We start from the raw sequence: 27,714 nt of genomic DNA, 5'->3' as shown, positions 1-27,714 counted from the left end.
CATCTGCTTGATTCTTGGGGTTTCTGCAATTCCGTGCTGAGCCACAAGAGGTCAGTAATGTATCGTTAAAGAAGAGGAACAATGGCTCCTATTGAGCCATCTGCTAACAGGATGCTTCCCCTGCTGTTTCCATTTATGGCCCCTTGCTCACTCACGTGAATTGTTGGAGAGCCAGTGGTTGTTTTTTTTTACATCCAGAACTAGCTATATTTAACCATTTGATGCTCAACATATGCGCACCCCATCTAATGCATAACCTGGGTAAAAAAGAGCCCCATTCTGTTGTTATGTTAGTTCATCTTGGGTGAGTTTTTCATCCATCAGTCACTCTTTTTAAATTGCATTTATTTTATGATTGAATACGTCAAGTATTCTTTAAGTGGCTTTTTGAATCATTGCTGATCAGTACTTACATTTTTCTTTTCATCCATCAGGAGAATTTTATTTATTTATTTATTTTACAATAGAAGGTTTACATGTGTCAAACATAAGTTAGAAGCTCTTCGATGTGTTTTCATTCAAAACAATGAAATAATAATGTATAATGATTTTTTTAACACCTTGGGGATTATTGCATGATAATGAGATGAGTGAGGCATACTAGTCTGGATTATCACTTTGAACTATAATAGTCAGAATAGGGAAATTGTACTAGTAGGTTTTAAGCATAATTATTTGAAATCGATTTGTGATGCTGTTTATCAAGAACAGTGTTGTAAAAGAAAAAAAATCATAAATGCCAAGCCAAACCTTCCTTCCATTCTGTATATTCTCCTTTTATTATTATTATTTTTAATCATTATTCCTCTTTCTGATGTTTTCCAACCTTTCTCCATCCTTCACCCACCCTTGTCACTTCCTATCATCATTTATATAGCATATTCTTAAAAATAGTATAATAGGTAGTGAGGGAGAGGAAAAGTGGAATTCGAGCAGTGACGTGATTTTTTGCAGGGAAAGGGACGAGGAGGAGGAGGAGGAGGAGGAGAAGAAGGAGGAGGAGGGGAGAGAGGAGGAGGAGGAGGACAGAGGAGGAGGAAAAGCGGACGGCTGGACTCCATTAAGACGAAGCCAGCCTGCTGCGGAAAAGTGCCTGGGAATACGCCACTTCTTTTAGGACGATCATAGTCGGGAATTTCTCTCTTTTTTAGACTGTACCCCCTCTCTGCATGTTCTAACCAAGGACAAAGCACTTTTATATCCTTTCGTCGAGGGTTTGAGGGTATTTTTTGTCAAGGTAAGTGATTTTCCCTTTGCACTTTAATCGTTTTTTAAACCCTAGCTTTTAGCTGTTAGCATGCAACTTTCCGAGCCACTCATTTCAGCATTTTTGCTGACGTTTAAAGTGCTTATTCTGCGCACGATGGGCAATGTGTGACTTTTTTTGGAGCCTACGTGCGTGGAAGTGTGGTGCACAGTGCGGACCGTTACTTTCCAACAGGTGAATGAATCACGGAAGCAGGTAACAAACAATCTGTGGCACAGGCATCGGGAGTTCCACCCCCTTCAAACCGGGAGAGAGTGTCCTGTTTCGGCTGCGTTTATCCCGGCGTAGCCCGCCCATACAAGCCCACAGACTCCACTCTCTAATGGGCCGATTTGCTTAAATAAGTGACAGATCGCCTCATTTCATTTCCCCCCCGTATTAGGGTGCGTCTTATTCCGCGATCGGTCGGGAAAATGTATATTCTGAGCTCATATGATTGTGTTTGACTTTCGTCAGTGGGTCCCTAACATAGAAACATAAGCTTCTGTCTAGTTTACCATTTAAAACGCATAAAGTTTATTTAAAGGGCCACACTGCTGCTGTCATGACATGATCTTGCATATCGTTCATAAGAACATAGTTTCGTGATCTGTGCAACAACCCAGGCCCAAAAATATTTTTATAACTTCCATATGCACTGAAAAAAATGCAATGACTCTTAAATGGATGTAAGATCAATATTATTTCAAAGAGAATACTAATTATTTGGGAACTGGAGATGTTCAGATGTCTTTTACATCTAATCTGTTTTCTTTTTTTAGATTTATTGTTGATATGACTCTGATCTGGCACCTATTTTTAGACATTTTAAAATGAATACAACACCGTAAATGACAAATCACATTTTTGTATTACATTACGCTCTTCTGGTATTTCCTCAAAATTCTCTGTTGACAAATATTAGGCGATTGATTATCTTGCCTGTCCGATACTCCAAAAATAACGTTATTACTCGCCGAAATGCTGCCGAGTTTCAGATTGGGACACTACAGAGAACCCTTGCTTTTGATGGGGAGGAGAACTAAGCCAAGAATAGTGAGAATTGCTGGCACCCTCCTAAAAGTTAGTAAATTTCCTACGGATGCCAAAAAAATGACACCAGCGCTCTAATGTCTATAGGAATAATGACAACTCGCTTCAACATGCATCCTTGATACAAAGATGCCAAAATAGGGAATAATTAACGGCTCAGGTTTCAGAGATAAGAACCAGCAAACCAGAACGAATGTATGGTTCACTAATTTTTGTGTTTCCTACTACCATGCCTGTTTCAAGGCACCCTTTGACTTCTGATCCTTATTTTTTTATCAGTTATTCTTATGCTTGTCCACACTCTTACTGTCCCTGTCACTGTGTGCCACTTGGCGTTATCTTTCGGCCCCTATAGGAATGGCGCTGGACGGGATCCGGATGCCTGATGGCTGCTACGCTGATGGGACGTGGGAGCTGAAGATGCATGTTACTGACCTCCACCGGGACGTATCGTTGAGGGTCACAGGCGAGATCCACATCGGTGGAGTCATGCTCAAGTTGGTTGAAAAATTAGGTGAGATATGACCATGTAAACTCGCATAATGTTGGAGCCCAATATTACAAGCCTATTCAAACTGCCAACATTTGTGGCGTTCGTAAACCAGATAAAAGACATCTTTTTGCTCTGTCACAGAAAAACATACCTCTGCTAACCACCACAACACATAGTCTGTGAATACTTTTCCACAACCACGCTTTGCTGGAAGTTATTCATGATAAACATCACCCAGAAAAGACTTTTGTGCAACTGTAGTCTTGACAAATGAGGCTAAGAGCAAGAACTAAGAGTACCACTGTGTTACTGTCACTTGAAAAGTGGCTTGTTTCTCAAGGGCGGCAGAGAAAAGAGCTGTGTGATATTTTTTTTTATATGGGGGGGGGGTGACAGTGTGTCGTGTGTGGAAGGCTGCCTTCCCGAATGCCCGACATTCCTGCAAGGCTGACAAGGCTTTTATTCCAGGCCTACGCTCCCGCTTTTAGCTGTCCTGTCCTGGGCCACCTCATGATTGAAGCCTTTGTTCACTGTGCTCATTTTTAACCAGTCAAATTACAGCGAACTGCTAATTAACAACGTCTTCGGTTAGTATCATATTCCACGGTCCCCACTCTGTTGCAGCGCTCCCTATCGTTGTTGTTCTGAAAATTGACTTTCCTTAGCTTAACATGATCATTGTGTATGTTTATTTTTAAACCTAAAAGCACCTGACGCTCCTCCGCTCATGCTGCAGCCACTCACAACTGCGCCTTGTACATATTGTCCACAGCCAGACGCCAATGAGTTGAGAATTGCAGCTGTCCATATAAAATACGTTGTCTCGCCGCTACACGTTTTGACGCACGTGAGCGCTGCCCACGCTATTGGATGGACGCTTGCCTGCTTCAGCCCATCAACTCTTCCGAGTCTTTAGTCCTGCTCTATCACAGGCTCAGATGGCCTTCAATAATGGATTAAATAGAGAAATGCCAGGAAGGCACTCAGCTATTGATCACAGCTGTACTTCCACCCCCATGGTAAATTCTTATTTAAAGCCACCCCCTCGTAATGCTGTCACCTTTCTAGCAGTTGTTCTTTGGCAATTTGCTGACAGGGCCTACAAAGATACAGTTAGTATTACAACTATTGCGCAAACAGTTGTGAGTGGGAGATTCTATTCGATTTTTCGTGCTACTCTTGTTGAATGGCTATTTTCAGGTGTCAAACTCGTATGACCCGCAGGTAAAAATACATTACAAAGTGACTTTGTACATATATATGCGTATATTTCTATCATCTACATACCCTTCTTCAAATTCTGGGTTTTTGTAAGAAAAAAGTGAGGCTGAGGAAAATGTAGACTCAGAACTGGACAGTTTATTTGCTAAAAAAAAATAGCGTTGAAGTAAAATAATACAAGATTGTGATTGCCTCATAGTTCTGAGATCGAGAGTTCAATCCCCTGTGGGTTCTGACCTTCCACGTGCGTTCGTGTGTGGCTTTTCTCCAGGTAATACAGTGTTAATGCATATTTAATGTAAACAAATTAAGGAAGCTTGTGCTACTGAAACCTCCCTGCATGTACCAGCTGTGTATATTACAGTGACGTGGGGGGGCGGAGATTGTGGGTGGTGGGTTGTCACATGAAGTAACAATAGGGAGGGGTCGGATAGAAGACCTCAGCAGGCACATTACTACTAGAATTCCATAAAAGTCTTGGATGAGGCAGGAAATGACTTCCAGGGTCTGGCATGTTTTTCCCTTGTCGCTGCCGTCACTGCTGCATTCTCAGCCCCCTCCCTCATTAATTCAGTCACGGCACTTAACAGTATTCTGTGGACGTGCAAGTAATTATAGTCTTTGATTATTTGTGACAGATTAGGAGCACCCACATGACCCTAATAAGACTTTTTGGTCAGCTATAGTATACATACTAAGGTATTTATTGTCCGATTTCATCATTACCTTACTGTCACTATATCATGTGCACGACCTTTTGAACTTTTCCATAAATAGGAGTTGAGCAAATATAAAATGTTGTACTGTGGCTGATCATTCGTGTAGTTGTTTCCAATAAGATGGATTCTTGAAAATCAGGCTGCTGGATAACTTTACCTATGCATCAAGTCGTTTTCAAACATTGGGTTAGCCATCAATCTTGTCTGTTTCTTTTCAAACATAGTAGCCACGTGCACAACTTAAAACAGCAAACGGATACTGGGTCAGGTCCCGACTGCCCAAAAAGGCAATGCAATGGGGTGCTTGCTTGTTTGAATCATCCACAAATCTCTTAATCTTTCTGTGGATTTACTCACCAGGACATGTTCAACATTATGCGTCCTGCTAGGAACTTTGTCGATTTGTCTTTTTCCAACAATTGGAGTGTAGGATTTTGCGAGGAAACAGATGTGATACGCCACAGGATACCCAACTTCCTCACGACATTTTATACATGCTTTCTTGCTTCTCTTCTGTCACTTTTGTCTCCCCCCGCCTCCGACACAAGTGGTATAATTTTGAGCACCTCTCATACACTTGACCATTTTACCAAACTGATGCCATTTTTAAAGTTTTTTTTTTTATGATTTCTCTTTTATGAATTAAACTGTAGCCCGGGAATCATCCTGCCACCTAATCTCCCTGATAGGAAGTAGTTAGCCCAAATAGTGGTCCTGCCCAGGCCAGCGCTTTCCTGTTTCACTTGCAAGATGCTCCGGGGCAGTGATTGTGCTCTCCTCTGCTCAAATGCTGACTACGCATAATTTTAGCCTACAGTAAATCTACCATGGCTAGGGCAAAATATCAGTCTTCAGGCAAGGATATCAGTAAAATTAAGATGGGGCGATTGAGTTATTGTTAAATATTGAGAGAAAAACGCCCTAGACATTAACTTGAGATACAATATATCAGCCTAATTTTCCCCTAGAATACTGGTATTTTACTGGTATTATACTTTTTGTGATATTATTGGTGTTGGTGAAATATCATATTACATTTTTCAGTTACCAACTGTAATATAAATTCCCCCAGTTACTGATAGCATTTCCATAGGTTTCCCTTCCCTTTCACTTGGGGCTTTTTACGTGACACAAGGACTCCACTATGAGGACATTTTAGAACCATTGGCATTGTTGTTACAACACTGCACACCTGCGTCTCAATGTTGTAAACCGATACCACACTATGCTTTTTTGTCAAGTTTCTAGTCACTTCACAATGGGGACCCAAACAGAATGTGGTGTTCCTTCACCGCCAACGAGTCACCTGAGACGGTGATTTAACTGGGTATTTATTGTGATAGAGTATAGTTTCATTTAAATCTGACTTTATTTATCTATGCCAATATTGCTCCCATAATCTTGTTGAAGTAATTAAACTAATTCTTCGATGTGAGAATTGCTTGTTAACTCATTCAAACTCTGGAATGTTTTGCACTGACTTTCTCAAACGTAAATAACAATAGAAATAATTTTCGTTTAAACGTCGTAGAAGAGTAAATACAACTATAAATAATAGTAAAATATGACACTTAAAGAATCAAACATGATCTCCTCCTTCGATATGATCGAAATGTGGTTTCCGCTGTCATCAATTTTCAATCTAGTGGCACAGTTTCTGAGACACTTGTTGGGATTGAGTCAAATTTTTGCCCTCACCTCCAAGAAAAATCGAACTAAGGATGCTGGGGGCGGGGGACATATTGCATATCTCTGTCATTGATCGGAGTCCTCTTTTTGCTTTCATGGTAATGTTATTATTCCACAAGGTCTCTAATTGTATCAAGCTATATCAGGTTGAAGCTCTATAGTGTGCCAGTGTTTTGCCCCTATTTGGATGATGACATAAATGGACACAAACTACCTGTCTCTAAGGTTTACACTAAAAGCCATCTGGCTGCTAATGCTTTGACGCAAGCAATAGCTGTACTTGTCTTCTTATTGTTCTGTGCTGTGAGCTTGCATTCTGCCTATGCCTTCTAAAATGTTTCAAAGCACAGACAGCCCATTAGTTCATATATTCTAGCTACTCTGATTATGTGACAACTTAAAAATAGCTTGTTCTGGATTTTAGGGCTGCTATTGACCATACAATCAATATAATTTTGACACTTATTGTCGCAAATCATTTTGCATATTATACGTATGGATTTTGTCCTTTATGTCTGTGCTGCATTAAATTGCTACACAATGTTGTTATTCAAAACCTATAATTCCTTTTCCAGTTCTGCTGTGCCCTTTTGAAATCAGAAGCGTTGAAATTTTGCTGTAAAAATGTTGAGTCAGATGAACGAGTTATGCTTCTTTTGTCACGAGCTCGTGTTTTGTATCACTTCAATCAGCCACACTAAACCTCTTTGTTTGTATCCGCTACACAAATATTGTAGTCACCTGTCTTTATCATGCATGTTGCAGTCCTGTTGTCTATTTAGTGTTGATGGTATCGCTCGTGACTGTGAATGGAAGTCTACTCTTGAGACTGTTTGTCTTATGTTTTGTTTGTTGGCTAACATTGCCTTTCTATAAACTGGTTGCTCGATTCAGGAAAACAAACTTGCAGATGCCTCTTGTTTTGTGTGGTAACAAAAAGTTGTCGTCATGCACCATCAAACTGGAGTAACCAAAAAAACTGGCAGTGACAGCCCCCACCTTGTCATAGTTTTATCAGCTGAAAATGTTGAACTTTGTTAGCATGCCCTACAGAGCACCTCCCTCATAACCATTGGACCTTTGGAAAATCAGTTAAGATTAAACTGTGTGTTTTTCAGTGTGTGTGTGCAAACATAGCGACTGGCAACATGTGTCAGTTTTTATCCTTCAATGTCATGAGTCTTGTGTTTTGCATGTGGACTCAGCTGACTCTTCCTGCTGTTTCTATTTATCTCTTCGTTCTATCAGACTAGGCATTTATTATCAACAATATCCGTATTATGGTTGTTGGCAAACAGTTTCAATTTGAGAAATTATCCTAAATTATCACAAAATCAAGCACAGTTGAACCACCATGCGTTAAATGAAATAGGAAATAAATGGAATGGTAAAAATCAACATGCAGGTCAAACTGTTGGTTCAAATGAACTCCTGACATGATCCATGTCAATGGTTTGTAGAGGTTGTTCATTAAAAAATATTGAAAATTGTTAGTTTTTTTTCTGGCCTACTCATCCACTTATCACAATGACTCCTCTTATTGATCCATTTCATTTCCCCCTCCTCCAATGCTTGCATTAGCATCTGTACTAACATGAACACACTGATGGAAATTCTTTGTGACACCCCTGAACCTTTTAAATGTACAGTTTTCAGCACTATTCTTACCTGTCAGCAACAACATAGCAGCCTCATTGGAGTGTTCACACTCTTCATAAAAATGAATCACTTGACCAGAATTTATGAATTAATTGAGCTTGTTAAAACATGCCCACGTACAAACACGCACCTAATGTGGTTAATGGATGGATAAGAAAACAGCACACTCGCATTCAATCTCTGGCTCGTCTATCCTGTCCCGTGGAGGTCACAAAACGGCGCCTCTCCGTTCTGCTTCCCAACACTTGTCTTTCAAGACACACTCCCATCACTCCAACAAGGAGCCCACGGGTCTATGTTTAATGCACCCAATTACTTAGACGCCCCCCACAGCTACCCCCCTCCGGCCTCTTCTCCGGGCTCCCGCATTACGTCATGCTTGGCAAGCTGTATTTTTAGCCTCCCCGTTCACATATATTAAGTTACTTCTGCATTGCCAAAAGAACCAATTGAACAGCATCCCCCAAAATGGAATGCAGAGTGGAAGATTTTTGTCCAGGATGAGGTGAGTTAAGACAGCCCAGGACTAAAAGAATCATGGAAATTAAACCTCGCTGACATGAAGAGCCTGCAAAATGGCCACCTCTGAGCCAAGGACAATTGGGAGTCATAAGAGCTTGAGGGTGACTTGAGGCTTTTTCACAGAAAAATCTGACAAAATTGAAAAAGTTTATGGTTTCACAACATGACTTTGGAGCATCCCAAAATGATATAATTGGTGGGTACTTAATGCTTTAGCCTTTTGACACGCAATGTCATTATAATAGTAAAAAAAACGGCATCCACACGGTGGAAAATTCCTTGGTCGGCTTCTTCGCTGTTATTCTGTATACAGTAAACGGCACAGACAAAAAGAGCGCCTGGCAGACAGTGTGAAAGGGACTTAATGTGCAGTTATGGTTCCTTGCAGTCAGCATAATGCTGAAGGTAGGCCAACTATGAATGTTTAGATATTCAGATTTCTATAGAATTTGGTCTGTGGTGAAATGTGGATAAGTGCTAGCGTTGCTTTTGGACATCAGCAATTACATGGCTGTGAAAGAAAAGAAAAACTTTTATGAAAATACATTAGACTATTTTCAGTTTACCCCACTAGCCTCCATCTTAATTTGCCCTTTTGCCTATTTCAATACTTGCTCTTGTCTTGATAGCTGTTGTAAGCGGTACTATCCAAGTCACTGGGAAAACCTTCCTGCCTCTACAACTTAGTTTCAGCATCTTGGTTGGATGAGTGTCTTCAATAATCCTCAACCACTTTCCCAGAGCCGAAACTTAACCTCTAGAACTGGATGAAATCTTCAATTTTAATTGGATCCCAATGGGTCTCTTGTGGTCCCAAACCTTGTAGTGTGCAAAAACCTCCTAGTTGCGCTGCAACATCTTAAATGCCACAATTAAGTGAGATGAACTTATCAAAGCAGCTCCTTCTGGTAGCAATAAAGAGGTGGTGCACAGCTGAGACATCAGGAAGTGGTGATGACAGCTAGACCCCATGCCGCTTCTAATGCACACAAAGAAAGCTTTGGAATGTTTTCACTATGCTACCAAGTGTTTGCAACTCTAACGGCGTGGAAGCAACTACTTCACCAACATCAACCCCCAGTTGGAGCCCGCAATAAGCACATCAGCATTTTGAGGCCAGTGGCCTCTCTCCTATTGAACTTTCTTCCCAGTCCTAATCACGTCTGTAATCACTTCCCCGATCAGATTTGCTACGCTTGGCATCACAGTGGTCTTGTTTACTAATTCTAAGCAGCCAATCTGTTGCTTTACCCTCATAATCCTTTCCATTCAGCCATTTTTGATAGGGTCTGCAGGAGGGCGACAACAGTTCAGGCGGGTTCCCTTTTCAAGGGTTTAGGTTTCCATGGCATCCACTTACTTTTGTGATGAACATTTATATTTTCCCTTTTTAGAAGAGACAGAAACAGTGAGTCAGTCATTTCTATTTTTGAAGAAAAAAAAACTGCACACAGTCGATGCCGGCTTTCCACTTTTCTTATTATGCATTCGTGTTGTTGTGACATTCAGTGCCACGTTTGGCTTAGGTGTTGGGCCTTGAATGATGAGTAACTGTTTTCTGGTTTTCAATGTCTTAGAGCTCTTGATAATTCTCTGATACTTATGCTTGCTTGTCTTTTTTATTGAATGTAAATCCTGGTTTTGTTTTGTTCTGTTTGGTGTATTATTTTGTCATTTTGACACGACTCTGTTTGGAGCCACTCAAGACTCATCCGCTGTCTCGACATCAGCTGAACTGATAAGGGATAATTTAATAAACAGACTTCTGCCTCCAAGTTGTGACTCAGCAAGTGGAGGGAGAGACCCGCGGGGAGACCGTGTATGGACTGGACAGTGTCTAAAGACTATGTGGGCGTAGGAAATGAGACACCACTCCTTGTATGATGTTAGGAGTAATGACATCACTACTCAAGGGGAAATCTGAAAGTATAATTAATCAAACTATTCTTTTAAGCATGTGTTCAAGAATTCCTTTATAGTAGCGAGTCTAGCTGACTTTTTGTTGGAACTTCAAGCGGGGTGAGCTGCCAAAACAGCTCCTTTTGAATTTCGTCCGATCTCTGGGGTACTCCCCTTCCACACATTGTACACAATGAGAAAAGGGCTACATTATCATTGTGTCGAGTGGCAGTCGAACAATAGCCTGGGAGCAATGTCAGGTTTTGGGTGGCTTGTCTCTGTGTTGCAGTGATCACAGACTGGTACAATTTAGCAACAAAGCAGCGTGTACGAACCCGATATCTCTCCTCTGGGTTCTGCAGGCTGCTATGTCTTTGATAGAGTTGCTGGTGTCTTCCCCCGTACTTTGACTTCAAATTACTCATTGAAAGACCCCTAAATGTGATCCTCTGCCCAGAAGGGGCACATTTGGGTGACATAATGGAGAATTCCTGCCATGTCCTTGATGTATGCATTCCGTTGGATAAAAGGTATTGGCGAGGAGTCCAACAGACCCTTTTTTTTACTTTTTCCGACTATTGAATGCATATGAAACAAAATTTCCAAAGAAATTTATTTCCACAACTATAATACAGGTAATGTTTCTTGCCATTTGTAGGCGATAGACATCAAATGAATTCACTTTAATTGTCCAATAGTAGGAAACAAGGTTGACAGAGCTTATCAAATCCAACAGCTTTGTTTTGCATTCTAATATTTTATTTTTCACTACCAGATGTGAAAAAGGACTGGTCGGACCACGCGCTGTGGTGGGAGAAGAAGAAGACGTGGCTACTGAAGACCCACTGGACGCTGGATAAGTACGGCATCCAGGCCGATGCCCGACTGCTCTTCACACCACAGCACAAGCTACTGCGCCTGCAGTTACCCAACATGAAGCACATGAAGGTCAAAGTCAATTTCTCTGACCGAGTCTTCAAAGCTGTCTCGGATATCTGCAAGACTTTCAGTAAGTGGAGTGCTATCATTCTTTGCTCAATCTATTGCAAAATCATGTATTATTGTGGGCTTCTTGACACTCGCATTTACTCAACAAGCTCAGTAGGCTTTGCCAACTAGTAGCTCAATGTTTACTCACGACTCATCTTTTTGGAAACCAGGCTCCATCTTGCCTTGTGCTTATGTTTTGTAAACTGACATGGTCATTTTGGGCCAAAGTACAAATCATTCATGGATAACACACACTTGCTCACTGGATTATTCCCCAAAACAAGTGCATGTTATCACTGTTGCATTCCTAGGTAGCTTCTCATCATAGAAAAAAATGCGGTTTTTGACACTACAGAACAGAAGAGCTTTGTATAAAGTGACAAATTTAACACCAAAATTACAGTGTTTCACACAGTTCTTATGGAATCCACAGAATTTGCAGGTCAACTTCAACACTATCACGTCAGTATGTTTCACAGGGAGCAGCGAACCAGCTCCATTGGCAGAGTAAAATTGGATAACCTTCTACCACACACTTTTTCTTGGCCTTAAATATCAATTAAGAATCTGTCCATCATGGTGGGTCTCACATGGCTCACCTGTTACGTTGTCCTTGTTGGATGGCTTTTATTTTTTTGGGTGATATTTTTAAATTTGCAGCTGTTGGGTATTCAATTTAACTAAATAGCTTCTCTCGGCTATGGTACAAAAAAGAGAGAATGGCACATTTTAGAGTATAGTGAGCCACAGATTGTTTTAAAAGGCAAGGAATTGTAGAGAAAGAGGATTGTAGCTTTGACTGGGGCCGCCCTGGTAGAGAATGTGTCTGTAATGCATCTATTTTGGCCACATAAAATTTCAGGACAAATTGTCTTTGGCAGACTCAGTGCATGCCTAACTGTTGCAGGATTTGGCCTTTATGGTGGCATTTTATATGTTGGGATAAGAAACGCATCGATGAGTGCCATCTTGGTAAGTGCGGTGGTGAGACATAATATGCTTGGAATAGTGTTATGAGCTTTAAAAGACAATACCTAGAACTCAAAAACCAGCAAACTGGCACTGATCTCCAATTCAGTGATGCAAACTAGCTGTAATTTTGCAATAGCAAAAACTCCTTAACATAGAGACTCCCATTCATAAGTATCGGAAATCTAAAGAACACTCCTATCATAAAATAAGACACTTTCGCCCACATTCATGGCCAGTTTGACACAGACTTCGATGAGTATATGCCCTTTTAATACCTGATGTAAAAATCACATAGTTCCAGCCCTTGTTTAGACATTTATTTGTTTTTGACCTTTGGATTTCAAATGTTTTGTAATGCAGTTTCAAAACACTGTCTGTTTTCCACCAAAACAAATCATCTGACAATAATTAGAAACACCTCCTTGCACATTTGTCCAGTCAGACATGGGCTCGTCTTGTCTAGACATCTCAGCGTTAACTTCAGTCACCTTTCCCATGTTATAACCCCACACAAAGCACTGTTGTCTACCTTCTCAGAGAGCGAACACACGGTCTTCACAAGTGACTAGCTCATGACCAGAGTTGGGAGTCCAAAGGTGGAGCCACAAAGGGGGCTTCTATTTCCCAGCTGAGTACCACCACTTAACGTAAACAAGAATCAGGTTGCTTCACTTAAATGCCACATAAAGAACGTTGTCTAACGTCTGTGCTATTACTCACGTACACGGATGAAAATACCTGTAAGCAATAAGTAAAGGCCATATTTCGTAGAGTGGACACCTACAATCAGTTTGAGGAATTTTATCTTTATGTTGAGTTCAAAACAACTGAAATTTATCAACATTCAATCAAACTGAACGAAAGAAACTCATGGCAATATCAGAACATTTCTTCTGCTGTGTGGAATAAGTAGGAATGTATTGGACGACAAGCTTGCGTTTTGGCAAGTTTCAGTTAGGAGTATTTCCCGTCTAATTCGGAGAGAAATGGAAAAAGAAAAAAACTATCATCTTTTACGCTCTATAGCACGATATAACAATTCATGGATGCATGTTCGTTGGTCCAGCACATCTAAGGTGTCTGCTTAGGTTGACTGCCGTCTATTGTCATAACAATGTGTTTGGCCTTCAGCAGAAAGTCATGTTTTGATCATCATTATTAGCCTTTTCCCCCTCTTTTTTTGGTCTTGCTTGTACATTACATTGCATGTTTTTCTTTCTTTTTAAAACAATTTTCTGGAAATGAAGGCCTTTCTTTTATATTCAATTCAGTCTTTTATATAAACTGACTGGAATCTCTCAGTCCACATTTTATCAAACTCATCTTAATTAATTCCAGTGCTATTGATCCACTCACAAGAATGCTAGCGTGTCGTTCTCTTGGCCAGCTACGGTATTTAAGCGAAAAGATGCAATCGTCCCACTTTTTACACCATTTATGGCCTTTTCCTTTTTAACTGAGCTTGTGCACTCGCCCTGTAAATTTAGAATTTGACGGTGTAGTGATTGGCCTTAGTCACTGCAGTGAATCATGTGTTCCAGGGAGCACACATCTCCTGCTAAGTTTTTTTTCTTTTTTTTTTCCCCGCGTCATTGCTGGAACTCCGTCAAACCCTCAGCTCTGGCTGTATGCCTGCTTACTCCCACAAGTCTGCTGGATGCGAGATTGACTCCTCTTTTGGAGGTGTCAATTCCACTAATGGACTTTGTTTTTTTTATCTTAAGTGTCAACATTTTGCCGCAAATATGTGGCAAATATTGGTACTTTTTCCCCCACTAGCTCATGAAATATTATGAACCTATAATTTAACTTTGTGTTACTGGTCTGACAACATTGAATTACACTAACAGGGTGCAGTTAATCATATGCATCTCCATTTTCCCTCTTCTAGATATATTCTGCTTCTGCTTGCATTTTAGCAGATTTTCCTCTGCAAGAAACTCATCATAACCTTTTTACTATTATTTGTGCTGCCAGAGTGAGTTCGATTCCGCACCACACAAGCAATAACAAAAAAGCCAAATCAAAATTATCAATTCCTTCTTCATTCATTCATTTTCTTTTCTAAAATGTAATAGCCAAGTTAAAAACTAGAATCATTTTACAGTCAAATCTCACTAACCTAGAGGTAAGTATTGCTCATTACATTAGGTTACGTATCCAAAATTTGGTTTGTGGCAAGAAAAAAAAATAGGGTGTTCATTTATTTCAGCTCCATTATTTCTCAGTAGTAAGTTAAATGCCACGTGGCTCTCAAAACACACTCGCACTTAAGTGTGCGTGCGCGTGCATGTGCTGAAGCCCAGCTCAGTGGGCTTGAATCTCGGCAGCACGCCTACAGCTCACATGGCTGTATAAGGGCAAAGGGATTGTGCTTTAACGCTGCAGCAAAGTCAGAAGAGGAGGAGAGAGTGAGAGTAAGCGAACTCCCATCTGGTAGTTTTTAATACCCCTGGAATGCTTTTGCTTTAGTTACACAAAGCAAACAAGGAGCTTTTCTGCTACCATGTTTTTGCTCTGTTCACGCTTCCCTAAACAGTGTCTTCAATCACACACATCACACTCATCCATTATCATAATGTGTACCACAACCAGAGGTTGAAAGATTCTATGTTCGACTCATCTCTGGCATACCTTTTGTGGTGTTGGCCTTTTTTTCCGGGCTTGCATGGGTTTTCTTAGGGTAAACCAGCTTCCTCCGACATTCCAAGTATACAAGCATCTTTGTCTCATTATAGATTATGGGCGTCTTCAAAGAAACAAGGGTTTTCATTCTGTTTCGTTATACAGCGGTTAAATTTCATACTTGTATGAATAGAATATTGTTATGGGGCCATCTGGTAGCATATTGGGTCTAACCAACTATGTTGAACTGACAGAAGGAAGTTCATTTAAGCAAGACTTTAACCTTGTTTTTGCCTTCTTTAAGCAATTACAACACATTTCAGGCAGGTGTCAATTCCTCGTAGGTAATCACTATTTACTTTACATCTGTAGCCATATATTTTGACATGTTCTTCTTTTAGTTGAATATAAAGAGTCTCAAAACTTATGACCAAGGATGTTAGACTGTGTTTTATTCTCAAAATGATGTATCATGGTAAAAAAAATGCCTCATATCAGATCTCGATCCCTGACATGATTCGGATCACCGCACTATTCCAACTAAGGCTCCCCTTCTTGAGACATGTCTGCCTATTCTAAATGATGCTCCCCTTACCTCTGAGGCTTGAGGAATAGGCAGTGAGGGGGAGTGGAAATAAGCGGCTCTGTTTTAGTCATTATATCAAATGGTAAACGTGTCTTTAAGCACACACAAACTTAGATATGTGTGAAATTCTCTTCAGCAGCAAACCAATAGCACGTCTGGATGTCTGCGTGCAAGTTTGAGAAATTGTTAGCGAATGTAGGGATGGGATGGTTGAGATCGTGTCTGGCCTGTCTCACTTTGAGGATTACACTCCAAGCAAAGATTTGTGGGGGCCCTGAGAAAAGGGATTTGCCATTTTTCCAGTGCTCATGTGCACCAGCTGTCTTTGCATTTCTTTCCTTGTCACGTGCTGACTCTCTCCATAGTTATTTTTTTAACACTAACATTTAGTAGTAGTCTGTTGCATATAATGCTCAGAAAGTACTAAAGCATCTTTTTAATTTTGTTGGAACATCCAGTACATTCCAACAGTGTGCACTTAGTCAATTATTTCCAAATGTTCTCATAGGAAATATTATTATATGGATCATCTGGTTAAAACTGCTTCGTAAAACCATGAGACAATGTTTTAACATTTTTCACTTTACAATGCACATGGGTTTAATAACCATTAATATGGTTCCACAAATTATGATTATGGTTGGGACTTGGAAATATTTATTAAATTGGTCAAATTACAATTTAAGGGATTCCACCAATGTATAGTTGAATTTTCGGAACAAAATGGTGTCACTCTTAAAAATAGATCAATCTCATTTATTTTCATGGAAAAGGATTTTAGCTATTAATCTTGTGCTTAATCCTGACTGTTGCCTTGAGGTTTAACCAATTAACCTACTGTCTTTCCTCCCAGATATCCGTCACCCCGAGGAGTTATCTCTACTGCGCAAACCACGTGATCCCAAAAAGAAGAAGAAAAAGTTGGAGGAGGCCGAGGACGATGATCTGGAGATAGAGGGTCCACTGTTAACCCCTGGATCAGGTTAGTCACTGAAATTAGTTTCATGTGCCACTGAAACATCTTGGGTATGTTGTGATAAACCAAAATGTGACCATTTAAAATGGTCCCCAATGTTATATCAATTTTCAGTTTTAGACCTCGAGGCACCAAGATGCACAGATTCAAATATACGAGCCTGCTTGGCTTCTGTTGGTGCGCCTTCCTTGGAGGGGAGGATGACGGATAGTTGAGATTCCACACATAGTTGGTCACGCTGCCATATTTAACCCCGTCTATTCTGTGCGCCCCCCTTGTACACACCCCCACTCTGCTTCAGTTCGCCTAAGCTGAATTATGACCCAAGTGGGCGGTTAAAGGGTGAATACACAGGGGTCAGGAACACTTTTAACATTTAACCCACAACATAATAAAATATACATTGAGTGAAATGAACATTGAAAAAGAACACAATCCAAGATGACGGCAACACCCAAAAAGTTTCGTCATTATATTTTCTCCAGGGTGTCTTTTTCTCTTGATGGACAGATATATGATTTTTGTTTGATGGTGCCAAGGAGCACATAATGACAAGAATGTGCAAAATCTATTTCCCCTCTACAGATCATATCGCATAGTATAGCTAGGCAGATTGCTTGATGTAATTCTGGCCTGGCTGGTTAGCCTGCATCTCCTGAGGGAGAAAACTATGTAATTACTACTAAAGCTATTACTCCTCCTGCAGACTTAATGTACTGTATTGTAGCAGGGATTTACTTTTTTCTTTACTTTTTTTTATTCCTAATGGGCGAAATCATTAAATTAATCCATTCCAAAGTTCGTTTTTCCCAAAATGATTGAATCACTGCCTGAGATTGACAACAATTGACGTCAAATTGATTCAAACTGGGAAGAGTAGCTGGGAATTTTCATTGTTCAGACCTTTTAGACCATGGTGGCAGTTTGATCCATTTTGAATTGGGAGCTATTGTTTGATCCAATGAGTGAACTTAAAATGTAAGAACATTTAGGTTTTATGCCTTCATTGCGATTTTATCCTTGAATACAAAAAGCATTTGGTGGTTAGCTCCAAAGTTCTATGACCAAATATTTCCACTTGGAGGCCAGAGACCTATCTTTTTTTAATGTACAGTTCATAAATTGTCTTGTGCCAAAAAAATGAGAATGAGTCCATTTTAAAACTTGAGCTTATTCCTCCTGGGTTTTGCCTAGCATGCGGTTACTCTGTATAAGATGTTGACGCCTGGGATTGTCACAATAGCACCTCGCCCTTTCTGACTCTCAAAATTGTCGGAATTTCTATTCCACGCCTCTGCAATGAGGCTAACTTGAGTCATTATTGCTATCATCTTTGAAAATGACCAATATCATGTCTTTTTCCTTTCAACCATTCCTTGCCTTCTTGAAAAAAGGTTTCCTAAATATTCCCATGAATGTTTTTCCTTGACTGCCCTCTATTTTCCCTTCCTTTCTTTCTTCATCTTAGCCTCTGAAATAATATACATCGGACCTGTCAAAGGTAAGCTTTTCCCTCTGTCTTCTCCTTTTTTTGCAGCACTGCTTTCTCGCCTTCCCTTTTTTTCATTCCCACCCTTGCCACTGCTGCTGTGTGAAGATCACTTGACATCCTTAACCTTCACAGTGTAGGCTGGTTGACTGGCTATGAGGACCACCTAATGAGACCCCGGGCCTCTATTTAATTAGGCCTAAACTTTGTATCATACAGTTGCAGTGATATCCAGTCCTGAGTGCTTCTATTTGAAAGATCATTTTACAGCTTTGAAGGACTTATCAGTCACATAAAAGGGCCTGAATGAGAAAACCAGTTTGAATAAATACTGGAAAGCCTGTATGTGGGGGTGAATTTACACCTTAAATTGTAATTGGTAAATAAAATTGTATCACACCAGACTTGGATACAGACTTCATTAGGTGTCTAGTGAAATAGGGTGTATAGATGGATTCCAGAAATTTTGTGTGACAGTTGCTTCTGCCTTGCTTATTTAAGATCGATGTGACAACTTAACTACATTTTTGGCTGAAGAAACTTCGTCTGTCTCAGAAGGAATAATAGGAAGCCAAAAAAGAGGTTATGAACTTTGAGTTCTTCCTTCTTATTGTGTGAAAAAAAGTTTCACACCAGACACTGACGCAAAATCGTCGCACTTCTCATTCATCTCATATGATGCAATTTTTTGGGATCATTTGATTTGTCTTTCTCAAATGGTGCTAGATATGTCAGCAAATTCATCCAATTGAAATTTAAAACACGGACCTAATTGTACAGTGTATGCCCAGCTTGTAAATCACAGTTTTTAGAGAACAGTCCTCATTTTCTAGAGTGAAAAATAATTTATTTAACACCTTTGACAACCTCAGCTGGTCTGTCTATGAAAGCCATGTGTGGGTGTTTTAGGGAGGTTTTTTTATGCATGTAAGCTTCTGATGTGACTTTTACTCTCTTATCAGAATTCTCTGTAAACAGGATGGAGGAGTTGTTTTTAAACCAGCTTTTTCCTGGTTCAACACACTTTCTTGGATTCCTCAAGAGAGTCTTGTGGGAGAGACTTGTCAGGCTCTCCCCGACCTACTGAACTCGGGCATTAGAGAAAATCCGCCTAGAAGCGCATGAATAACACCCTTCCCTGGTGAGGATGGGTGGCCCCCCGCGCTAGCACCATGTTCTCATGACCTCTTTTTGAAACAAATCAAGCCCACTTCCTGATTTCAGAGAGAATTCAGTACAGTGTTGCTTACAGATGCTACTGAAAGGGTTCGTGTTTAAAGGTGTAATGGCAATTACCGTAAACAACAGGAAATATGAGCTTCAGACACAAGATTTTAATATTTAAGTACTTTGGCTCACATCCACGGAAATCGTTCTCCTCTCCCTTTGTGCCAAATAGTGTGATTTAGTTTTCTGTGTGGAGTGCTCTCCTGATCCACTTTAACTCACAATGGAAGTACACACATAAAGGTAATCTGGTGGATTTCCAGCATGATTTCTTTCACCCAGGCCCACCAAAGGCTGAAATTATCCCATGTTTTCGAAGCAGCCTTTCCTATAGTTGGAATTGCGCACCCCATAGAAACAATGAAACAGACAAACAAGAACTCTTCTTTTTGGCCTGGGTTTCCTCATTCTTTGTGTATAGCCCCTTAAATTGGTAAAGACTGATCAGTTTGTGCATGATGATCCACATGAGTCCCACCAGGACGATATTATTGACCCCACTCGTCTGTCACGTGTGGGGCTGGTTCATGGCTGGGCTGCTAATTGGCGTGAGAGTGTTCACCATTTTTTGTCAATGTACACTTGAAGTGAAGCAGCTGAATGTGATTTTTGGGCTGTCATTCAGGGAATGATACAAGCATGAATTGCGGTATGGATTTAACCTTGAAATCATCTCTGACATTTTTGTTGCCTGAAGCCAAAGACTACATTTATTAGTCTCACAATTCGGTTGTCTGCCTTATTTTGTGTTTATCACCAAATTTAAAAAAAACTTGTAGTTTATCTGCTCCTTCATTAGTTGGTTAGTAATGTAAGCTCCTCAATGGATGGCTTTCAGGAAGCATCTACTCCAGCCCAGGCTTGTACAGCAAGACCATGACCCCCACGTACGACTCACGGGATGGCAGCCCTCTGTCCCCCACTTCCGCCTGGTTCGGCGACAGCCCCCTGTCGGAGGGCAACCCTGGCATCCTTGCTGTCAGCCAGCCCATCAGTTCCCCAGACATCCTGGTCAAGCTTTACAAACCGCAGTCTCTGTTGGACAAGGCAAAGATTAACCAGGGGTAAGGCCAATTTAGTATAACCTAGTCACTCGGTGTGCAATATTTTGGGGGCCGCGGTTAAGATATTTTGTCTGTCTTTGTACAGGTGGTTGGACTCCTCCAGGTCTCTGATGGAACAGGATGTCAAGGAGAATGAGGTGTTGCTGCTAAGGTTTAAATACCACAGTTTCTTTGACCTCAACCCAAAGGTAAATGACCATATTTCAATCAATAAGTCATATTTGATGTATTATCTAATTATTATTATAAGATTTTGTAAGATTGTTTTTTTTGTCTTTCATTTTGCTGTTCTGTTTGAAATCTTTTGGGGTGGAAAAAAAGTATTATGAAAGTAAACACAAAGAACTTTATTAAATCTTTGGCTGCCATTGGCAGTGATAGACCAAACTTGATTTGATTGAGGAATTAGTCTTAAAAGGCCTTAAATATCACTTGGTGAAACCTGCAAAACTGGATTTATTGCCATATTACCATTTTGACAATGCTGAATCCCAGGAAAGGAATGTACAACCCTCCCAACTTGAAATATCTAGTACATATCAGTGTGTATTAACCCCCACAAATAACATCTCCCTTTTCAGTATGACGCCATAAGGGTGAACCAGCTCTATGAGCAGTCCAAGTGGGCCATCTTGCTGGAGGAAATCGAGTGCACGGAAGAGGAAATGATGATGTTTGCTGCGCTGCAGGTAAAGCTGATTTAGCACTCGGTCTGAATTGTTGCATTTGAAACAAAACCGTCTTTCATAAAAATGCAAAGTCTACTTCTCAGTGGGGGTACGATACATGAGACTTTATGTAGAAAATCGGTCCAAATCTGAGCTTTTTCCCTGGAAAATCATTGTTAAAAAGCACTTGTGTATCCCTTTTTATGTATTCTTTACTATTTCGGACTCGATCCTGAGGACGCCAACATGTCTTCACCCTCTTGGGGGTTAATAATAGAGCATCCTCAGGCGATAGGATGCTATGCTTTTGGCCGCCTGGACCAATCAACAGCCAGCAGGACACTGTTCTCACTCATGACTTTCATCTGCATGGTTATAATTAACTGGTTTCCTGTTACACTTCACTCAGGAGAGTCGCTAATCCAACTTGGATGTTTGAAGGCTCCCTGCTGTTTGATACTATTTTTCATCCAGGGTTGCATGAGCTAACGGTGTTGGCTGAGGTTTCACGGGAAGGGAAGGTGGATACCGAAGGCTAAATAAAGAGCAGGGTTACCCACATTCAGTACGTCGCTGGCTACTGTTGGCAGCACGTCGAAATGAGATAATCAGGTGTTAGAAAATAGACTGGGCTGTCATTTTGAACTTTGCATCTAACAAGAAATAAGCCTATTAGGCCTTACTTGAAAAGTGAGCGATGAATCACAGTGTACTTTGTCCCAATTTGGCTAACTTTAACTATGAAAATGTGGCTGTGTCTCTCGGGTTGAGAGCTGTTCATTAAAATTGGCATTAGAAATATCGCTTTTCAAAATCTTGTCTTGTCTCCTGTTAGCTCTTGTCCGCTGTACTTTTCACATCTATAATATAAATAAGTCTTTGTGTCAATCTGTGAAAAAGGCACAGAAATGTTTGGAAGCCACAGTGGGAAAAGTGGATTTTAAGCACATTAACCACTGTTTTAATAATGATTCCCATTCAGTTCTCCTCCTCCCTCTTTCCCACCAGTACCATATCAACAAACTGTCCATCATGTCATCTGACAACCACATGAACAACAGTGAAAAGGAGGTGGACGAAGTGGATGCCGCCCTCTCGGATCTGGAGATCACACTTGAGGGAGGAAAGACATCCAACGCACTGGTAAGGGAACACTCAAAATTAGAGTTGTCCTCATACAAATTTATTTATTTGTTCATTTCCGATCAGATATTTTTAACGTTAGGTATCCAATACCGATCTGATGCCAAACAGTCACCCATATTCTTAGACAATTGAAAATAATCAGTCATCACAACCATGACATCATTGCGTCACCCTGTTAGTTGTTGGGATTTTGGTGGGTTTGGCTAACCCCGTTTGAATTTGTCCTCTTTTTTTTTTTTTCTTCTTTCGCCCCCTACTTCCTTGCAGGGTGACATCACGTCTATTCCAGAGCTAGCGGACTACGTCAAAGTCTTCAAGTGAGTCTACCGCTAGCCGATACCACAAGACCGCCTCCTGTTCATTGAGAAAACATTACCAAGTGTGGGGGCAGGGTAGTGCATTTATCCCAAAAGCAGGAAGCAGGAAATGGCCTTAAATAACTGTGAACGTCAAGGCCTGTTTAATATCCATGTTGCCTTGTTTGCCAAGAGCCTTTCTGTTAAAGTTTGAAGTTTAAGACAAAGCACGTTTTAAAGCACATTCAGCCCTTGGCGTTGTGCCTTTGCTGACTGGCTGGTGAATCTGGAGCTGGAGGCTGGGGAGGGGGGTCTCATAAAATGATTAGGGCTGATTTGAACATTCATTTCCTCCTTGGCGCTATTATATCCAACCTCAGCCTGCCCCAATTCTCATTATCCTTCATCACTGCAAAGCTAATTTAGCAAATACGGTGACAAAATTATGATCAAATGTGGAGTTGAAGGTAAAGAAAAATACATAGGCTTACATAAAGCTGGCTATCTGATAAAGAGAAAATGTCACAAAGCACTTGGCACAAAAAAATTAAATTAATGTCCTGTCATTTTGCAATGAAAATCTAAAACTTTTTACTGCTGTCAATCATATTATAAAATCAGTGAATCAAACTTTCTTTTTAATTGCCTGCTGTATTGACAGAACGAGGGCATATAGTTGACTCCAACAGGATCGATCAAGAATATATTTTTTCTCATTCAACAAAGATGTTTACGATGGATTTAACGTGTACAGACATAAATTCATTTTTCCCCCAGCTATAATTATGAAATAAACTGCATTAACTACTATGTAAAATGTGTTTTCCAGACCCAAGAAGCTGACACTGAAGGGCTACAAGCAGTACTGGTGCACGTTTAAAGACATCACAATTTCCTGTTACAAGAGTAAAGAAGAGGCGCACGGGACGCCTGCTCATCAAATGAACCTCAGAGGTGCATACGGATTAAAATCTTTCACACTTTCACAGTATAACGTTCAAATACCGCTGTTGTCACTTCAGGGTGTGAGGTGACCCCAGATGTAAACATATCAGGTCAGAAATTCAACATCAAGTTGCTAATCCCCGTGGCAGATGGCATGAATGAGATCTGGCTGCGGTGCGACACGGTGAGACCACCATTACGGCCACAATCAAATGTCTTGGATTTTTAACATTTCGCTTCAGTGAAATAATTGTGGTACTTGTTCTCCAGGAAAAGCAGTACGCTCACTGGATGGCCGCGTGCCGCTTAGCCTCCAAGGGGAAGACAATGGCGGACAGTTCTTACAACTTGGAGGTGCAGAATATCTTGTCCTTCCTCAAGATGCAGCACATGAACCCTGACCCACAATTCATCGAGCCCATCACCACTGACATTAACCCAGAGTGTCTTGTGTCGCCACGCTACCTGAAAAAGTACAAAAACAAGCAGGTAAGTCATCAAGAACAGTATGTTCCAATATCCTGTTAGCAACCAGTGTGTGTTTGTGTGCTCTCAGTGAGACACCAGACGGGTTGTGTTGAGCCTTTGTGAGGGTTGAGTCGAGCTTGTTGACTTGTTAATGACTCTGCTGGGTGATTGAATCGGAACAGTGTCGCTGATGCTACCTACTGGCATTGGCCTTACCCTAGAATGAGCTCCCATCTTGTCTTAGCAAGTAACAGATATTCCTGTGGACAAACATATTGGAAAGACCTGTGTGTCGTTGAACAACTATATTAGTAGTATTAGTATTAGTACAAGACAATGAAAATAATCACAAGAATCTCATCCCATTAATTGCATTTAAAACAATTTCAGTCGTTGCTCAGCCCTAATAACAATCCAAGTACTGAAATCTGTTAAAGCTACTCCAAATACAGCAACAAAGTGGTTCTAACCGCTGTTCTTTGTGCCTCACATGACCTGTCAAATGTAAGCCACGATGAATTGCGGCTTTGCGTGTAAGCATCAGTTCTGTGTCTGTGTGTGTGGAACAGCTGAGTACACGGCTGCCATCAATGTGTTAAGAGCAGGGTGAGGTGGTCTTCATAGTTGACTCATTCCATGTGGTTTCATTTCAGTAAAAAAAACGTGGTCTGGAGTAAAGTACCATTACTCACATGACCTGGTGTCTTATAAAGTGAGCGACACACCAAATACCACAGTATTGGGGTCATAGAAGTACAAGGAAATGGGAGTAAAGCACGGGAAAAGTGCCTGGGAAAAGCAATGTCAGCTTTGATTCCCCCACCCCCCTTTTTCAAAGACGACTTCCTGTTTGCAGAAACCCCTGAAGGACAGACACACACACATTGGAATTTCCCATCCAAAGCACACACATGTTAAGAGAAGAGAAAACAACAGAATAACAATCAACTTCCTGGGTGTGTGTGCCTAGAAAAAACAAATGGCAAACGTTCTGGTTGATATTTGGCCTACATTTCCCCCTGGTGGCTCTAAAAAGATTTGCACTGATTGCAATTTTGTGGGAGATCAGTCATTAGGAATAATTCTGGGACCGAATGGAGAATAGGCAGACAACTGTTCTTCTCTTTCCAACATTACATATGCATACCTGTCAACCTCTGCCGATAACTGCCCTCATAAATGATTATGATTCCCCTTACAAACCCACCAAAAAACTTACAAACACCGTACGACTCGTACGGTGTTTGTAAGTTTTTTTGGGGGGTTTGTAAGGGGAATCATAATCATTTATGAGGGCAGTTATCGGCAGAGGTTGACAGGTATGCATATGACTTGTGGCTTAACTCCCCGCGTCCAAACTGTTTGACTGTTTCTCCTCCATTTCCCATCCCCTCTGTCTTCACTTTCCAGCAAGGCTTAATCAGGGATTTGGTAAGTTCATCATGAGTGTCCACTGGGTGCATGTTTGATAAGTAGTAGTAGCCCCATCCCGTCTGATGTAACCACGTCTTAGTTTCAAATAGCGACCAGTGTACTAGATGTAGCTCCTAACACACTTAACACGCAACCAACATTGTGTTAAAGGATCGTCGACTATACATATTTAATGCACGAGATCATCCGCTTCATTGATTAATTCCCCACTCTTGACATCATCGATTTGGTTTTACTCTTTCCATGTTAACGCTCGAGCAATGTAAAGTCCATTATTTGGAGTACAACTTTCCACTCTGGACTCGTTCTACGTAGCTTGAGGGCCGGAAGTGTTTTCTTCTTGATACAGCTATGTCACAAGAGGGCACAGAAGACTCTTTCTTATGGGTTTCTGGTGTAAAATGTCCAAATCAGAGCTGTGACAAAAGTAGGATGTATGCTTTTTACTCAGAAATTACTGAAAGCAGGATAGATAGAGTTCTCAAGAAGGGTTCAAGTCACAGTGTAGAGCAGGATTGTTAAACCCATCTTTCTTGCTGGCAATGTCGTAGTTATAGTTGTATTCCGAGTGCCATTTATTTCTGCCAATTACAGCTGCCACAAATAATTGATGATCAAATAAATTGACAACTATGTTGATGGTTGCCTATTTTTTTCAAGGCACCATTTACTGAAAATTGTCCAAATAATCTAATATATTTTTCATTCATTTTTTGGGGGAATAACTTTCTTATGAGAAATAAAAACAGGAAGATGATTTTTAAAATTATTAATTCAGTGTTTTTATTTATCTTATTTAGATGTAAAAGGTGTGAAAACTAATTATTGTTTTATTTTGATTGAACAAAAAAGAGGGGAAAAGGGTCCATTTATAATGTTTTCTGACATTTTATTTCAGTGCAGAACATGAAATCAATGTACCTCATTTACATGGGCCGTAGAAAAACATGTGGTGGCTCTGATCTGGGCCCCAGGCCTTGGGTTTGACACGTGTGGTGTAGAGGGCATGTTTGCAGTGTTGCACTGGTTGGAGTTTTTCTCGAGTCCTCAGGAAATCGGCTTCTCTGATGAGCCTGGTTTACCTCTATGTGGGTCTTGGTGATTGGTCATTAAACACAAGTGGAGCGTTCACTGTCTAATAATTTTCAGATCTCTGCCCGCATCCTCGAAGCCCACCAGAACGTGGCCCAAATGAGTCTAATCGAGGCTAAGATGCGCTTCATTCAGGCGTGGCAGTCGCTGCCTGAGTTTGGAATCACTCACTTCTTGGCCAAGTATGATTTAATCCATGAATCGCCACAGACACACACATACACACACACCCATTCCCTACTCACTAATAAGAACTTTGTACATCCAGGTTCCAGGGCGGAAAGCGTGACGAGCTAATTGGCATCACGTACAACCGTCTGATCCGAATGGACGCCGGCACCGGAGACGCCATCAAAACCTGGCGCTTTAGCAACATGAAGCAATGGAACGTCAACTGGGAAATCAAAATGGTGAAAAACGGGGTTGGGCTTTTGCATATCCGGGGTTAAAATAAACCTAGGTTTCGCTTTCAAGTCATTCAAATCTATTTGAACTGGGAAGCTGGCAGCTCCACCAAATTGAACGTCTATGACAGCTGATTATTTAATCATTTCAAAGGTAAGATGTCAAAGCAGACTGAGGCTTTCTAAAATTCCAGTTGCAAACATGAAACAGCATTCGAGTAGCGAGTTAAGAGTTGTTCTGACACCATTTTTTTTGTCTGCCGCCCTCGCAGGTTACTGTGGAGTTTGCGGACGAGCCCAGCCTGTCGTTTATCTGCGCTGAGGTGGACTGCAAGGTGGTCCACGAGTTCATCGGTGGTTACATCTTCCTGTCCACGCGGGCCAAGGACCAGAACGAGACCCTGGACGATGATATGTTCTACAAGCTCACCAGCGGCTGGGTCTGATGAACCTCCATGAGTAGGAAACACACTCAATGGACTCACTCACGCACACTACAAGCTGACTAGTATAAGTAGTTTTCCTACTACAGAGGACAAGGAGCATACATGTACATGGACCTTAAGATGGCTATTAAATATATAGTACATGGTATAGTATTTATTCATTACCGTTGATTTGCAGATGCAAGTAAATTAAGACAGTTTGCCCTATTACTGTTGTAGAATGACCAGGGAGAACTAGTGGTAGGACAGCTACTTGTTACTAGTGAAGCAAACCTACTAGTAGGTTAATTACATAGGCCAACAGTTACAGTATATGAAAAGCTCTTTTTTTTTCACTAGTAAGACATTTTTTCCTTTTTGCAAACATTACACTGTTAAAAAAATC

General features: G+C 40.8%; 1 protein-coding gene across 4 annotated transcripts; it reads left to right on the top strand.

Moving 5' to 3' along the window:
• The first annotated feature begins 1,017 nt into the window (after positions 1-1,017).
• fermt2 (FERM domain containing kindlin 2) lies at positions 1,018-27,708 on the top strand. Of its 4 annotated transcripts, XM_077621461.1 has the most exons (17): positions 1,018-1,237; positions 2,655-2,813; positions 11,277-11,510; positions 16,528-16,656; positions 18,119-18,151; positions 20,205-20,430; positions 20,516-20,618; positions 21,012-21,119; positions 22,107-22,241; positions 22,512-22,561; positions 23,370-23,494; positions 23,563-23,669; positions 23,756-23,974; positions 25,364-25,384; positions 26,537-26,661; positions 26,748-26,889; positions 27,156-27,708. In XM_077621461.1, the coding sequence occupies exons 2-17, from the start codon at positions 2,657-2,659 to the stop codon at positions 27,327-27,329; spliced, it is 2,088 nt and encodes a 695-aa protein (XP_077477587.1). In that variant the 5' UTR covers positions 1,018-1,237; positions 2,655-2,656; the 3' UTR covers positions 27,330-27,708. The 4 variants fall into 4 exon arrangements, with proteins under 4 accessions (XP_077477587.1, XP_077477589.1, XP_077477588.1 ...); XM_077621463.1 differs by lacking the exon at positions 18,119-18,151 and having other exon boundaries at positions 1,019-1,237; XM_077621462.1 differs by lacking the exon at positions 25,364-25,384 and having other exon boundaries at positions 1,019-1,237.
• The last annotated feature ends 6 nt before the right edge of the window (positions 27,709-27,714 follow it).

The sequence above is a fragment of the Stigmatopora argus genome, chromosome 15 (assembly GCF_051989625.1).
Source record: "Stigmatopora argus isolate UIUO_Sarg chromosome 15, RoL_Sarg_1.0, whole genome shotgun sequence".
In the NCBI taxonomy this organism is placed as follows: Eukaryota; Metazoa; Chordata; class Actinopteri; order Syngnathiformes; family Syngnathidae; genus Stigmatopora; species Stigmatopora argus.
The sequence above is the reverse complement of the archived record's forward strand: the minus strand, read 5'-3'. Positions and strand labels throughout refer to the sequence as shown.